The sequence below is a fragment of the Trichechus manatus genome, unplaced genomic scaffold, assembly GCF_000243295.1.
Source record: "Trichechus manatus latirostris isolate Lorelei unplaced genomic scaffold, TriManLat1.0 scaffold00086, whole genome shotgun sequence".
NCBI classification, from domain to species: Eukaryota; Metazoa; Chordata; class Mammalia; order Sirenia; family Trichechidae; genus Trichechus; species Trichechus manatus.
The window spans coordinates 10,312,441-10,328,649 of record NW_004444022.1 but is presented as its reverse complement, the minus strand read 5'-3'; the positions used below and the strand labels follow the sequence as shown (position 1 = coordinate 10,328,649).

The 16,209-nt window shown below is 36.2% G+C and overlaps 1 protein-coding gene across 4 annotated transcripts in view; it reads left to right on the top strand.

Annotated features, from left to right (window-relative positions):
* Positions 1–16,209, top strand: part of MON2 (MON2 homolog, regulator of endosome-to-Golgi trafficking) — a 111,418-nt gene that overhangs the window by 84,339 nt on the left and 10,870 nt on the right. For all 4 annotated transcript variants that reach the window (XM_004381560.2, XM_023736117.1, XM_023736118.1 and 1 more), the window contains 4 exons: positions 3,631–3,821; positions 6,894–6,954; positions 8,127–8,250; positions 11,059–11,266. In XM_004381560.2, coding sequence (XP_004381617.1) covers positions 3,631–3,821; positions 6,894–6,954; positions 8,127–8,250; positions 11,059–11,266 — 584 coding nt within the window. The remainder of the gene's footprint in view (positions 1–3,630; positions 3,822–6,893; positions 6,955–8,126; positions 8,251–11,058; positions 11,267–16,209) is intronic.

The following is a 16,209-nucleotide window of genomic DNA, read 5'->3' as shown; positions in this document are numbered from 1 at the left end:
CCATCAGTTTAACTATCGTGTATACTGTCTTTTTTAAGCCCCAAAAAAAATCTCTTTTTGACTATGTCCCATTCTCCCCAGGCTTATTTCATGTTCTTTTTTCCCTTTATTTTGAAGGACAAACCTAAACCTTGCTCTTGTACACAGATGTACCTTTTACTTTCCTAAAGAAATATAGGTCAATATGAACTGTCTTGCCACAAGGCTAATCCCTCTCTTTGTGTCCATCTTTTCCCCTTTCCACTTTTCTTTATTGGTGATTCTTTCATTTTCCTTTCAGCATCTTACTCTTTAGCCTGCAAAGATAATTAAGTCTTTTATACTACAAGAACTTTCAACTCTACCATCTACTCAAATCGCCATCTTTTTTCAGCTTTCCTTTACTTCCAAACCCCTTTAAACAACTTCACCTAGCCGCCATTCACCCTTAACATGTTGTATACTGGCTATTTCCAATATTGCCCAATAGAAACTGCTTTCTCAAAGTTATAGAAGACCAAATCTCCAAATCCTAAGTCCTTTTCTGATTCTTTATCTTCCCTGTATATTGGTATTGCCCTTAACTTCTTAAAATTCTTTCTTCCCTTAACTTCCATGATACTTCTTTCTATTCCTTGCCACCTCCATCCAACAAGCTGTCCTCTCTCTCCTCATTTATTGAGCATACTTTTTTTTAATCACCTCTATTACCAGGTGGAGGCCTGGTGGTGCAGTGATTTAGAGCTCGGCTTCTAACCAAAAGTTCAGCAGTACGAATCCACCAGCCACTCCTTGGAAACCCTATGGGACAGTTCTACTCTGTCCTATAGGGTCACTATGAATCGGAATCAATTCGATGACAATAGGTTTGGTAGTTCTGGGTATTACCAGGTACTGACTAAATGGCAGAGATTAAAAAATGATGAAGAGAATTCTTAGACGTTTAATAAATCAATTCAGGGAACATAGAAAGGCAAACAAGTAATAGCAATACAGTGTGTTAAGTGCTAGGTGAAGACCACAGAATGGATGCAGCTTTGCAACCAGACAGACTTAGCTTAGAACAGTGCACTGCTGTCAATGCTGCTCTATGATTTTGGGCAACTGGGCCTGAGAGTAGTCTCATGTGTAAAATAAGGATAATATTAATACCACTAACATTTCTTAACTATTAAATGAATCAAATGAGATACAGCATTTAGTAGTGCTTTCCAAGTAGTCAGTGCTAAATATGTTAGTTCTCCCCACAAAGAAATAACTATGAGATTTTGGTGAAATTAACAGAGGTGACACTTGATAATGTCCTTGAAGGAGGAGTAAGAGTTTGCTAGTTAAAAAGGAGGAGAGGAGCATTGTAGGTAAATTAAACAGTGTGAAAGATCATGGTATATTTTCAAGAAATAGTGAGAAAATTAGTGTAGGGAGGTAATAAGCCCTGGAGTAAGTCTGAAAAGGTAGATGTGGGTCTTACAAGCCATCATAAGGTGTCAGACTTTATTCTTTAGCCATTTGAAGGGTTTAACACTGAGGAGTGAAAAGAATCAGTTTGTATTTTTAAAGGAATTAAGCAGTTCTTTTTCTGGACTTTCAAAACTCTTTGTTGATGCTACTTATTATATTGTGTCATGATTAACTGGAGAAGACTCTCTTCCTGTCTCAAGAAATGTGAGATTTGTGAAGGCAGGAACTGAATTTTCCAGTTGAGCATAAATTTACTGATTACCTACTATATGCCAGTCCCTGTATGATTACTTAAATGTTTTAAGAAATAAGTTGAATGGATCTGCTGTGGTTAATGTTCCTTTGATTTCAGTACAATATCAATTGCAGTAGTAAAACCATACTTTTCTTTCATCTAAAATGTTAACTCAAAGTAGCCCTTGTATCATTGAGTATTCTTTTGACTGTAAACAATATACAATCGGGTTGAAACTAGCTTTAAGAGTAGAGGGCATTTATTGGTGTATTAACTAGAAAGTTCAAAACTAGAGAGGAAGGCTTTAGGATTGATTGATTCATTGGTTCAGCAGGATCACCAAAAACCAAATTTCTTTCTCTCTGTTCTGCTTTCCAAGAGTTGACTGCATCCTAACTATGTTTCCCCTCATAGTTGTAGGCCAGTAACATGTATGTATCCTATGTATCCAGTAGGAGCAAGAGGGTGTGATTCTATCATATTATTCTTAACTTTCTAAAATTGACCTTAAGTGGACCAGCGTTGGTCCTTTGCCCATTCTTGAACCAGTGGTTATTGCCAGAGAAATAGAGCAGATTGATTGGCTTAATAAACTAATTCTCTCCTTTACCCGAATTCCAAAACTCAAGTAGGGTCAGCTTTCTCCCAAAGCACATGGGTTGTGTGAAAGTGGAGAGAGGGGAAAGGGATAAATAGCTCCTGGGTAGATTATCTGTTAATGGAAGCCTATATCATGTTACTAATATGTAATGGTTCATACATTCACCAATAGAGTACTCAGTAATATGTATAGAAGATGATGAGATTAGATTAGATTTTATATTCATTCCATAACTGTGAAATATAGAAATTTATCTCTTCTACTCTTTGTCTTTCTCAGACTAGAATTTTTATATGAAAGAAGAATTTTCACCATAATAAGAATTGTCTGACAGTATGCCAAAACTATTTATTGATGGTGCCCTGAGGTAACTCACTGTGATAATTTAGTCAGTCTAGTCTTCTGGTTGCCAGATAGAACTAGAATGACCAGAGAAGTCCATTCCAAATCGCCAAATTAGTTCTTTTAATGATTAACAGCAACCTGTCTCAAAAGTTGATCAGTTAAAAGTCTTAGTCACTATACATAGCTCAGATGGTCTGCTCCTATACCCTCAGTGGTTAAATATAAACCATCTTCTTGAATTATCAATTTTACTGAAGTATTTGAAAAAGGAAAAATAGTACATTAAAATATCACAGAGTAGAATAAAAAATTCAAGAGCTGTAGAGAAAAACATAAGACTTCAAAGTAATGCTACTTTAAACTGTGTTTACTCTCCCCTAAACATTAGTTAAGGAGCCCTGGAGCTCCAAAGGTTAAGCACTTGGCTGCTAACCAAAATGTCAGAGGTTTGAACCCACCATCCGCTCCTAACAATCTGCCCCCATAAAGATTTCAATATAGAAAACCCTGTGGAACAGTTCTACTCTGTCCCGTAGAGTAGCTATGCATTGGAATCAACTCGACAGCACACAACAAAACAACAACAACAGCAAAACTTTAGTGGGAAAATAGAAGCAGTGTTGATCTTTGCCAAATGGGAGAACCACATCAGCTAAATTATTTTCTGCCACAAGAGTTCTTGCAGGGTGTTCTAATTCCATCACATCAAGTTCAGGAAAGCTGCTGTTAACTTTTTAGGCAATATCCCTCTTTTTTATGATGATAAAAATTAAGGTCATTGTTTATAAGTTGGAAACAGGATTTAAAAGTATATATTTCCAGGCAGTAGGATTTGAGGACCATGTTCGAAAATTGGTCTTTCTGGAAAATAACATACTTTTTAAAACTAAAATGCCTTTGCTATAATTTTTTTTCTTTCTGCTATAGTTTTTTTTTTTTTTTAAGCAATTAAAATTTTGTGTGTGTGTTTAAACTGCATACTTATCTTAAACTATCTTTATTTTCACAGACTCTTAGGGTTCCTCTCAGTTTGAAGTATTCCTGTCCTTCTGAAAGCACATGGAAACTAGCAGTATCTTCTCTCCTCAAAGTTCTTTCTATTGGGCTACCTGTTGCCCGGCAGCATGCTTCTTCTGGAAAATTTGACAGTATGTGGCCAGAACTAGCCAACACTTTTGAAGACTTTCTCTTTACTAAAAGGTCAGCTTATTCATTTTTAAAATTAGGGCAGTCTTTCAAGAAGTGTCATATCACATCTGCAGTTGCTCTAAAAACTATTTATCTTTATTAACAAAGTAATTGATTATTAAGATTGTTAGATTGTATATAAAACAGAAGTGGATTGGGCATTTAGCCACTGGGTACATTATCTATGAGCAAGGGAGATTTTTGCTCTTTAGAGTACTTTTGGTTGTGAGCCAGGAATCTTACGCACAAGACCATATGAATGCATCTTAATTAAGGGACCATAATTTTAATGTAATGAAGCTAGGAAGACCCATTTTTTAATCTGATACCCGCTTGACATTACAAGAGGAAAACAGTTTCAGAAAAATCAGTATATTACCAGAATAAATAAGATCAATGGTGATAATGATCAGCCCTTTAAGATATTTAAGTTTGGTTAAAAAAAAAAAGAAATGGAATTTTTATTGTATCATATCCGAGGATGAATTTTATGGTATGTTATATTCCAATACATTTTATATAATTGTACCCCAATAAAATTTTTTATGAACATATACAGAGAGAACTGACAAAAAAATACAAATACTTTATCAATTTAAAAACCAAACCTGTTGCCATCCAGTTGATTCCGACTCATAGCGACCCTACAGGATAAAGTAGAACTGCCTCACAGAGTTTCTAAGGAGTGGCTGGTGGATTTGAACTACTGAAGTTTTGGTTAGCAACCAAGCTCTTAACCACTACACCACCAGGGCTTTTTTTCAATTTGAAGGATCTATTTTTATTTCAAATAAAGATTGATGCAAAGAATTTTTTTTAAGTCACTAAGTGTGCTGTGTTCCTTAAACCTTAGAGAATTAAGACTCTTATACAGCCCGTTTATACCTACAGTATCAACCAGCTCCCTTTGCAATTTATAAGTAAACTCTTAATCATCAGCATTTTTTAAACCTTAAACTGTTTTTTGATACACTCAAAGTATCTAGAAAGGATACTAACTATAAATTAAAATAAATAATGATTAGCTTGTGTTCTGGGATCAGAATATTCAACCTGTGCACAATCAAATAGTTTCCTGATCTTTATGGATCTTTGGGAGTAGGAGGAATGAACCTTTCCATTTGTAGTTTTGGCTTTTTGGATCCTGGCCATTCCTAGCCTTGTTGTTGTTAGTTACTGTCGAGTTGATTCCAGCTCATAGCGATCCCATGTGACAGAATAGAACTTGCCCCATAGGATTTTTTTTTGGCTGAAGTCATTACGGAAGCAAATCACCAGGTCTTTCTCTTGTGGAGCTGCTGAGTGAGTTCGTACCGCTAACCTTTCAGTTAGCAGCTGAGCATTTAACCATTGTGCCAGTAGAGCTCCAGTTTCAATTTTGTACATTACTTTCTTCCCTCATTACAAGATGTTTTAGCAATCCAGTGAATGTTTCTGGTATATACTCCCAATAACATTAATATTATTAGTGTAAGTTCCTAATAAGTTATCAGCCCATCCTTAATTACCACCACCATCACAAATCTTTTAGTATCACTAAACATATTTCTTGCTTGTAAATTAGAATTAAACACAACTTTTATTTTAAAGATGCAGATAAGATCTTTGAAGCTACTTTTATGGTACTGTTTGTGAAATTTCATTCAGGTTTGAATAAAACCTGAAACCAAACCCATTGCCATCAGGCGGATTCCGACTCATATCGACACTATAGGACAGAGTAGAACTGCCCCATAGAGTTTCTAAGGAGCACCTGGTAGATTCAGACTGGCGACCTTTTTGGTTAGCAGCCAGAGCTCTTAACCACTATGCCACCAGGGTTTCCTAGGTTTGAGTACATGTCTTTAAATTTTCCTTTAGATCCTACTGCCAAATTATAGAGTTAACCTAGGACTTGCATGCTAGTGTGTAAGTTTCATGAGACGGACTAGGTCAATCTGGTTCACAAATGGTTTTTGAACACCAAAAATATAGTTCCTGATACATAGTAGTTGGTACTTAGGAGATATTTGTTGAATGAAAAACATCCAAACCAAGTTCTAGTGCCTGTAATATTGTATGTCTGTGTGTATGTGTATCTCAATACCGATAGTAAGAGGATAAAACAAATACCAACAGAGCAAAAATAGCACTGATACAAAAATGTATATTATATCTCTAAATGTAAATGTGTCTGTTTTTACATTTAGAACATAATAGGGAAGAATTTAGGCTCAAATATCAGACTAGTTTGGGTTAAAATTGTGGCCTTGCGGTTTGCTTTCATTTTGTTCTTGGGTGTAGTATTAGCTGTTATAAGCTCAGCTTCCTCTTCTGTCAGTTACATGATAATAATACCACACGGGGTTGCTGTAGGAACATCTGAGATAATACAAATAAAGCACTTAGTACAGTAGCTGACGCTGATTTTAGCTGCTATTATTTTCATTACTATCTTATTCTCAGCTGTTTTTAAGTAGTTAATATCCCACTGTTATAATAGCATTTTACTGCTCATTCTTATTAAGAGCCATAGAGTCTGGAATTCACCTTGGTTCTCTCTCAAAACAGTTGACTGAGAATGATTTTTGCTTTAGAAAACCTGAAGCAGGTTTTCAGATGTTTTGAACAACTTTTCAGATATTATCTGTCTTTTATTGTAAAGATCTTTAATACGTTGTACTTACGACAGATTAATGATTAATGGGCTGTCTCTAAGTGAATAATTCAGCAGCTTGACCTAGGCTGACAAGATAAGTGAACTCATATCATCACAGTGGTAACTTGGGCTGTAACTGCCAATGATGGATAATATCTTTACCTTTCATCATTTTTTTCATTCATAGCACTGGAAGAAGTTTAGTTCTATAGCTAATACTTAGTTCAGGATTAGAGCAAGTGTTTTTGTAGTTAGAATTTCATGTTTGTAATTAGCTTAGTCATTTATACTAATTAAAAGTATTGTTCATTTTAAAAAATGGTAGTGTCCCAAACTGGGTGGGGAAATAGAAATTTTTGTCATTTGTATACTGTTTATCTACTTTCTGTTTGTATTTCTAGGGAATGTTTACCTTTAAAAATCAAGTGTTTGTTTATTTTTTTTAGCGTACCTCCAGATAATCTCTCTATTCAAGAGTTCCAAAGAAATGAAAGTATTGATGTTGAGGTGAGGAAGCTGTTTAGAACATTTTCCTGTGGCCATTTGTGAAAATTAAGTATTAGAAATGTTGAAACTGTAAAGTTACTGGAAGAATAAAGTAACAGGTTAAGACTGAACCTAAAAGCATTAAGACAAAGATTACAGGTTGATTTTTAAAGCACTGACATTTTAAAAATGACTTTCTTAGATTTGTTATGGACTTGTGCTATGTGCATGTTGTCTAATTAGTTTGTTGATTGTATCCATTTAATAACTTTACAAAAGCACTTGATTCAGTAAAATAAATCCATCAGTCAACAAGCAGGTATTGAAAAGCTTACACAGCAGTTTGGCACACCAAGTGTTTGTTGTACAAACTATTCAGTAAGTTGCTTGGTTTTTTGTTTTTTTTCGTTTGTAACCAACTATAGATACAGCCTCAAGAATTCTTGAAGCAAGTAGTGTTTTTTTAAAGAACATGTTTTGAGGATTACAAATGAAATGTGAAGAAGTAGTTTTTTGACTCTGAATTTTTTGGTGGTGGTGGTGGGGTGTTTTTTTTTCCGCTTGGGTTTTTTCCCTTGTAATGAGATAGGGAAACTGTTAAGTAAATCAGATCAAATAAATTACTTTAAAGTATATATTTAAAAAGCATAGAGATCATCATACAGATACAAAATACTGAATTTTGTGCCACCAACATATTAAAACTCTTGTGAACGTTTTCTTCAGAGGGCAAAATATGTTAGAGGTAAGGTATTTGGCAGAAATAAATGTAACTTTACTGTCTCTTATAGTGCATACTTTGTGGTTATAAATTATTTATTGTTATATCTTATTCTTAATGCTATCTTGGATATTTTAGTATAATGTAGGTAGTTTCATATGCTATTTTTCTCTAGAGCATTGTTTACGTTTATCATGTTGAAGGTCAGTATTTGTCAATGGTTGCATAGTAAACATTTAATAGTATTGACTGTTTTGTAATAAAGTTGCTAAGACAGATGAGGGAGACAGACTGGTAGTCATTATGTATATCAACATTAAAATGTTCATGTTCTTCTTTCAAGGAGGATTTTGATTTTCTTTTAAAGTAAAATCTAAATTTTACTTTAGAAATTATAATTTGATCATAATATTTGACATACTAATCTCTCTTAAGGAAAAAAATGCATTTGGACTTGCTTCTTTCGTTTTAGGTAGTTCAGCTTATCAGTACTGAGATACTACCTTACGCCAATTTTATTCCCAAGGAATTTGTTGGTCAGATAATGACTATGCTTAATAAGGGCTCCATACATTCTCAGTCATCTTCATTTACAGGTATGTTATTTTAATGATTTTTTTTTAATGTTAGTATGTTGAAGTGCTTTTTTTTTAATGTTAGCATGTATTGAAGCTGACTGTAGAAATCTTTAATTCTATGATTGTGGTAAATGTTAACTGGAAAATAATAAAGTAATCTTTAGGAATGAGATATAGAACATTAAGCTTTATGAGGGAAAAGTATAGTGAATAATCTGTGGATAGAGGTATATTTGCAAACCCTGGTGAATTAAATCGCAAAGTACTTAGGGTATCAGCGTAAGTCATTGCAAGCTGACATAAGTTATTGGTATGTGAAGTCATGGATTATTCAGAGGGCAATATCGTATAGAGAAAAATGAGTGTGTGTTCTGCCACTTAGTCAGTAGTTGGTAACTTCTGAGTCTCAATTTTGTCATCTGTAAAATGAAGATAAAATATCTACATCTCAGTACTATAAATTGCAGTTAGCCCATTAAAAATAAGATGCCTTAACATTTTTTAAGAGAACTAACATTTAGTGAACGCCTACTATGTATAAGATACTGTGCTACAAGTGTGTTGTCTCATTCCTTACATCTCTATGAGGATAGGTAACCATATAACAGAAGAGGAAATGGTTTACAAAGGTTGAAAAAATTGCCCAGAGTTTTAAGGCTGGAGGCCAAAATTCATACTCAGAAAGAACTGCATGCTTCTTTTCATTATATCATGCTGCCTTATTGGGAGTTGATAATATAAGTTGCTTTTTGCTATTATTTCTTTTTTTCTAAATTGTGCTCAAGTCTTAAATATTATTGTAGAATCATAATGTGATTTTTCTGTGAGATGATTAAAAAATTGTAAATTTGTATCATGCATATCCTTAATCTCCAGACTTTACCAGAGCCATTACTAACTTCTGCTTCTGAGCAGTGCTGAACACTTTCAAACCCCATTAAAGAGCATTTGGAGCCCTGGTGACACAGTGGTTCAGAGCTTGGTTGCTAACCAAAAGTTTAGCAGTTCAAATCCACCAGCCGCTCCTTAGAAACCCTGTGGGGCAGTTCTGCTCTGCCCTATAGGGACGCTGAGTCAAAATCAGCTCGGTGGCAATGGGTTTAAAGAGCATTTATGTATACAGATTGACCACTAGATGTCTCTCATACTGTTTACTTCACAAACTGGTTCTTTCCCTAGTCCAGACAGTTTTTAAAACTGACCTGGTAAATTGTAGATTTAACAAACATGAGAATGTCAGAGAAAAAAAAATTAAAGTCCATTTATCTTAATCTAGGCAACTTTTTATTATTAAAACTGTATTTAAAAAACTTGTGGATAAATGCTTATAAAATACACATTAAGCACAATATTTACAATTAGGTATAAATATCATAAGCTAAATAAGGATTACTGACTTACCATGTATACTTTTCTAACAATTTTTTGATGTCTCTGGCCATTTATAGTATTAAATGTACCAAGACAAGGAAGATACACGGACATTCCGAAGAATTTGCCTCAGAACACAAACTTCTTAGCCTTAACTTGGAGTTTTTTTTTTTAAAACATATGCATATGAAGGCATTCCTTGCTAAACAAGACCAATTTATACACACAAAGGTTTCAGTGATCGATTTTAGTCCCCTGCTCTTAAGTATTATCTGACAGCCAGAGCTCACAAGTATTTGAGGAAATCATCCAAAATGACCGAGAAAACTGTATGCAATAGAAGGAGAGTGAACAAAGAAATTGAGTAGAAAGTGGTTGATATGATAGCTTCTGGGGTCTAAGTGGATACTGAAGAAAATGAAGCCAGAAATTATGAAACAAATTAGGCTATTTAGGCCCAATTTTAGATGAGGCAGTTTCCTCTTCCCCATTAATTCCTTTGCTACTGTTAAACATTTACTTTTTTTAATAAGGGGTTCCACATGCTTTTGGAAAACAAGAAGCATCTAGCTTCATCCCTCTTACAAGTGTTCAAGATCTGAATTGACTTTTCCAAACTGAATTCTCTACCTTCAGTTAATCAAAAAGCTGAAGGCAGACTTGTTCCAGCTTAACATCTCAAATTAAATGAATGAATGACCTTAAAAACCAATATTCTTTTGAAGGTACCATTTGCAAAACTTCCTCTCTAACTTGAGACATGTTTTGGAGACTTGTTTTTTTCTCGACTGAGTATTCTTAATCAAGCTTTGTACTAGAGACCCCCACCCCCAGAACCAGTGGTGTGCTGGTAAATGTTTAACCAACTCTCTAAGGGGGGAAATGCCTGATCTGTAGCTATTGCCAATTTCAGTGGTATAAATACTCCCACTCCCACCATGGCTGATTTTAAGCTATCCGCGGTATATCACTGAATGTGCAGTTAGGAAAGGTGTCCACAGTTGGCTCCTGCAAAACAGTATGAGCGGGCTCTAGCACACCACTGCAAAGAATACTTACGGGCCATAGCTATCTCTGCTATATAATTTTTAATTGAAGCTGATTCAGAAGGGCCAGATGACTTGTTTGTCTGTACATAAAGACATTTTTTACTACTTTTTATTCTCTGTATGCCTTTCATTTCTTATTTTTGCCCTATTGAATCACCAGGACCTCGAGGAAAATGTTGAATAGAAGGGATGAGGGTGGACAGTCTTGCCTTGTTTTTGATCTTGCGAGGAGAGTGGAGGGTTGTTCATTACTTCATCATATATATGCTGCTACCTACAGGCTTTTCATAGATGCCGTTCATCAGATTGAGGAATTTCCTTTTATTCCTAGTTTGCTAAGAGTTGTTATCGTTACGGCAACTTGATTTAACCTCTTATTAACCATCAAAAATTACTAATTTCACAGAAGCAGAGATTGATATTCGTTTGAGAGAAGAATTTTCTAAAATGTGTTTTGAAACATTGCTCCAGTTTTCCTTCAGTAATAAAGTCACAACACCTCAAGAAGGTTACATCTCACGAATGGCACTCTCAGTGCTTTTAAAGAGGTCCCAAGATGTACTACATCGCTATATAGAGGATGAAAGATTAAGTGGCAAATGTCCTCTTCCAAGGTATGTATTTTATTTTATTAAAGAAAGAAATCCACTGATATAACAATTATTAATAACAAAGAAAGCTCTGAAAATCAAGTATTCTCACGAGTGATCTGAACTGACCTGAGGCTGTTTATAATTTTATTTATCCCATATGGTGTAAATCTTCGTAAGTTTTGCTTCATACTTCTTGCTGTTTTATTATAGACTGCTTCTTCAGACCTCTCATGGTTGTTAAGTAATATATATGCGCTAAATTAGCTTTTTTGAATTTAAAAATAATTGAATTCCAAAACATCTTTCCTGAAAGATTTTGAGATAAGGACTTGTGCATCTGTATAAGCATGTGGTATTATCTCTTTATAGTGAAAATAATAGAAATATCTTACTCTAAGAACAGCCTGGTTTGTTTTACAGTCATTTCAAGGTTTCTGTATAAGTCAATTAGCCGTATCTTAGATCTTCTTTTTGTCTAATCTGCTCTGTGAAGCCCTTCGACCTAAACTGGATTTCCTTCTTACCTATCCAAGCCAGTGCTATAGGAAGGGCTGTAGGCCTTTCTGCTAAGCTAAGGCTAATCAAAGTCAGAAAGATGTAATCATAAATGAGGGTTAGGTTACAAATCTTTTTTTTTTTTTTTTTCATGTGGAAAATAGGATATAGGGCAATACAAATGAAGTAAAATAAACAGAAAATAATATTAGATGACAAAGATATCAAAGTCAGCAAAGAGTTAGGAAAATCATTATGGTTCCTATTTCATGGGTAGTTTTGGAGAAGTAAATCACTAACCCTAAATCTTTGTGCACGTTCTTATTTACTTATAATAAATTGGAATTGACATGTCCAAAGATACAGACATTTTAAAAGTGTTATATATTACCAAATCGCCTACCAGACATTTATACCAATTTACATTCTCCTGGTAGTTGATGAATGCCTTTTCCTCTGTTTTTGACCTTTTTAATGATTTGCCAGTTTATCATTAATTTTATCTTTTTCTGGTTTGATAAATGAAAAATAGTCACATACTAGTTTGCCTTTTTTTTTTAAATCGCTAATGCTTATTAGCCATTTGTATTTCAACTTAGGATGTTCTGTATTTTGAATTTCTAGAACATAAATTATCCCTCCCATATTCAAATTTACATACAAAAACATTCCAAAGACAGGTGTAGTAATTAATTCACTTATGGGCATGATTGAAAAGTAAGTAATCAAAATTGATCTCTGAAAATACACTGGAAAATATATTAATAAAGTTGCTTTGCATTGAATGTTTTTATTACATTATAACATACTGTTTTATTTCAGAAAGCAGCTTTTTCTTCATTTGTGTTTTAAATTTAACTACTGCCTTTAGTTGAATTTTATTTGTAGTTCTCCCATGAGGTTATATTGTGTCATGCTGTCTTGGTTGCCTAGTGCTGATGTAACCACAAGTGGATGGCTTTAACAAAGAGAAATTTATTCTCTCACAGTTTAGGAGGCTAGAAGTCCAAATTCAGGGTGATATCTCTAGGGGAAGGCTTCCTCTCCCTGTTGGCTCTGGGGGAAGGTCCTTGTCATCAGTCTTCCCCTGATCTAGGAGCTTCTCAGCACAGGAACCCCAGGTCCAAAAGATCTGCTCCCAGCTCTGCTTTCTTGGTGGTATGAGGTCCCCTTGTCTCTCTGCTTGCTTCTCTGTTTTATATCTCAGAAGAGATTGACTCAAGATACAACCTAATCTAGTAGATTGAGTCCTACCTCATTAACATAACTGCCCCTAATCCTGCCTCCTTAATATCATAGACATAGGATTTACAACACACAGGAAAATCACATCAGATGACAAAATGGTGAACAGTCACACAATAGTGGGAATCATGGCCTAGCCAAATTAACACACATTTTTGGGGGACACTAGTCAATCCATAACATTCTGTCGTTTGGCCCCAAAAATGCATATTCTTGCCACATGTAAAACACTTTGACCTCATTGTATCATCTCAAAAGTCTTAACTCCAAGTCCAGAATCTCATCTACTGCAAAATTCCTTCTCATATGTGAGATCTAGAATACAAGTTACCCAAAGTACAGTGGTGGAACAGGTACAAGGTAGACAGCGCCATTACAGATGGGAGAAATTGGAGGGAAAGAAGAGATAACGGGCACCAGCTAAGTCAGCAGAACACATTATATTAGTGCTCAAGACTTGAAAGTAATCCTCTCTTCTCTGAGACCATTTAGGCAATGGCCTTGCCCTCCAGACTCTGGGTGTTAACCACACTGTCCAGATTCTGGGTGGAGGCCCCTTAGCCCTGGGCTTCAGCTCTGCCTTCCAGGTTCACTGGAATGGGAACTCTGCTCCCTTGACTTTGGACAGCCCCATTCTCCTAGTGCATCTGAGTGTCAATCCAACCCTCTCAGCCCCAGCAGGCCCGGTTCTTCTGCCCCTTGTGCATGGCAGCCTTGTCCACTCAGCTTTGGGCAGCAAATCTGCCCCCATCCCTCTGGCACTCGTGAAAGGCAGCCCCACACTCTGGTACCGAGTTGGTGAAGATCTGACTCTTTGAAACCTAGGAGGCTGTGGCCCTACCCTCACAAACTCCAGAGGCCATGGCTCTACCTCTTAAGGCCCCAGAGGTCGTGGCCCTACCTTTTGAGACTGAGGCAGCTCTGCTTCCTGTGGTCCTTGTCTCTTCAGCTTCTGCTTCATGGTTACTTGGCCTCTCAGCCCCTTGGGCCTCACTGCCTGCATCTGCCCTGCTCGGGCAAGTGTTCCAAAGCTCTTTAGCTCCACCAGTAAGTACCTAGAGGCACCCTACTCCACCAGTAAACTTTGCTGGAAGGTACTCAGCTCTCTTGCTGTGTGGGTCAGCAAGCTTAGCTCTACCGATAAGTGCTCCGAGGTACACCGCTCCGCCAGGAAGCCTCCTGCGCTAAGGCTCTCAGCTCTCCTGCTCCGTGGGTCAGCTCCAGCGCTGTCTTGTGCTGGTCTTCTGGTCTGCTGCTGCTTCTCACCATCTGCTTCATCTCTAGTGTAGCAGCTCTCATCTCCTTTTGAGTCCTTACCAGAATTGTCTTTGATGTCCATAATTCCAACAGTGTTTTCAAGGCAATCTAGGCTTTTACTGTTAGGCACTTTAAAACTCTTCCAGCCTCTGTTGATTCACAGTTTCAAAACAGCTTCCACGTTTTAGGTATCTTTCAGAGCAGCAGCCTACTCTCTCAGCACCAAATTTTGTCTTAATTATCTAGTGCTTCTATAACAGAAATACCACAAGTTGATGGCTTTAACGAACAGATTTATTCTCTCAGACAGTCTAGGAGGCTGGAAGTCTGAATTCAGGGTGCCAGCTTCAGGGGAATTCTTTCATTCTCTGTCGACTCTAGGGGAAGGTCCTTGTCATCCTTCCCTGGTCTAGGAGCTCCTCAGTGCAGGGACCCTGGGTCCAAAGGATGTGTGCTCCTCGTCCCCCTTTCTGCTTCTCTCTTTTATATTTCAAAAGCAGTTGACTCAAGATACAACCTAATCTTGCAGATTGAGTCTTGCCTCATTAAAATAACTGCCCCTACTCCTGCCTCATTAACATCATAGAGGTAGGATTTACAACACATAGGAAAATCACATCAGATGACAAAGTGGTAGACAATCACACAATACTGAGAATTAATGGCCTAGCCAAGTTGACACCCATTTTGGGGGACATAATTCAATTCATAACAGATGCTTTTTGATGCAGTGTCATTAAGTTGTTTTCTGAAAAGCTGCATTGTAACACAATAATAAAATACTTTTGTACTCATAAAGGAATGTTTGAAGTAGTGCCCTGTCATAGTATTCAAAAAGTCCCATCTATAGAATGATAACACAAACTCATACCAGGAAGGGGGTGGGGGCAGGAGAGACTATGGAGTTGATCAGCTTTATTTCTGTAAGGAGAAAGAAGGAATCGAGCTACTCTTGATCCTTTATTCCGGCTTCATTCTTCATTGCTGTCTCCAGATAGTGCCACCTTAGGATTAACGATTTCAGAGCATTTTGTTTTTCTTTGTTTATTGTATTAGAAAGTTAAATAAATACCACTATAATTTCGAATATACTTTTAATAGCATGGTAAAATATGTGCCAGTAGGTAATAGTGTGTTCTCATTTAAGCTTTGAGAAATCTTTTAGTACTACACCTACTCGTCACTTATTGACTATCTCATCTGATATTTCATGTTTCCAACAACAATAAAAAATATACTATGCAATTATTTTGCACATTAACAACGTTACGTCTGGCAGTAACAAATGCCAAGGTGCAAGGTGAGAGTAACAGTGGCGGTGATGGTTAAGATTATGTGTCAGCTTGGCTGGGCCATGATTCTCAGTGGTTTGGCAGTTAATGTAATGATGTAATTTGACAGTTATATAATGATGTAGTCATCCTCCATTTTGTGATCTGATGTGGTGATCCTCCATTTTTGCACAGCGCTGATTTTCGCATAACAACCTGGTCTCAGCAACCTAACCATGTTGAGGTGTGGTGTAATTTGTTAAAACAAACAGAAAACTTTTAGTAGAGAAAGTGTGAAAGCATGTATATAAAATATTTTAAAGTATTATAAGAAATATCTTAGAAATAAATTTATATTTGCATGAGTAGATTGCCTTTGCCCCCTCTTTTAAATTCATAACTTATGTTGAGAAAAATTACAAATCTCATTTGTACACTGAAGTACATGTAAATAAAATTCTTTTTTTTTCCTGTAATAATTTAAAACTGACATTAACTTTATATTGTATTGTGTTCAGTATTTTTCCAAAGTACATCTATTGGTACAAACCTACACATGGCTCATTTGTACAAAAACACACATGGCAATTGAAGCTATGTCTGCAGGTCACCTTTCAGCCTGATACGGACACTCTAAAACTGTGTGAGGTCCTTGGCCCGGAGTAAGGGAGGCTAGGATATGGTCTGGGCCAGGAA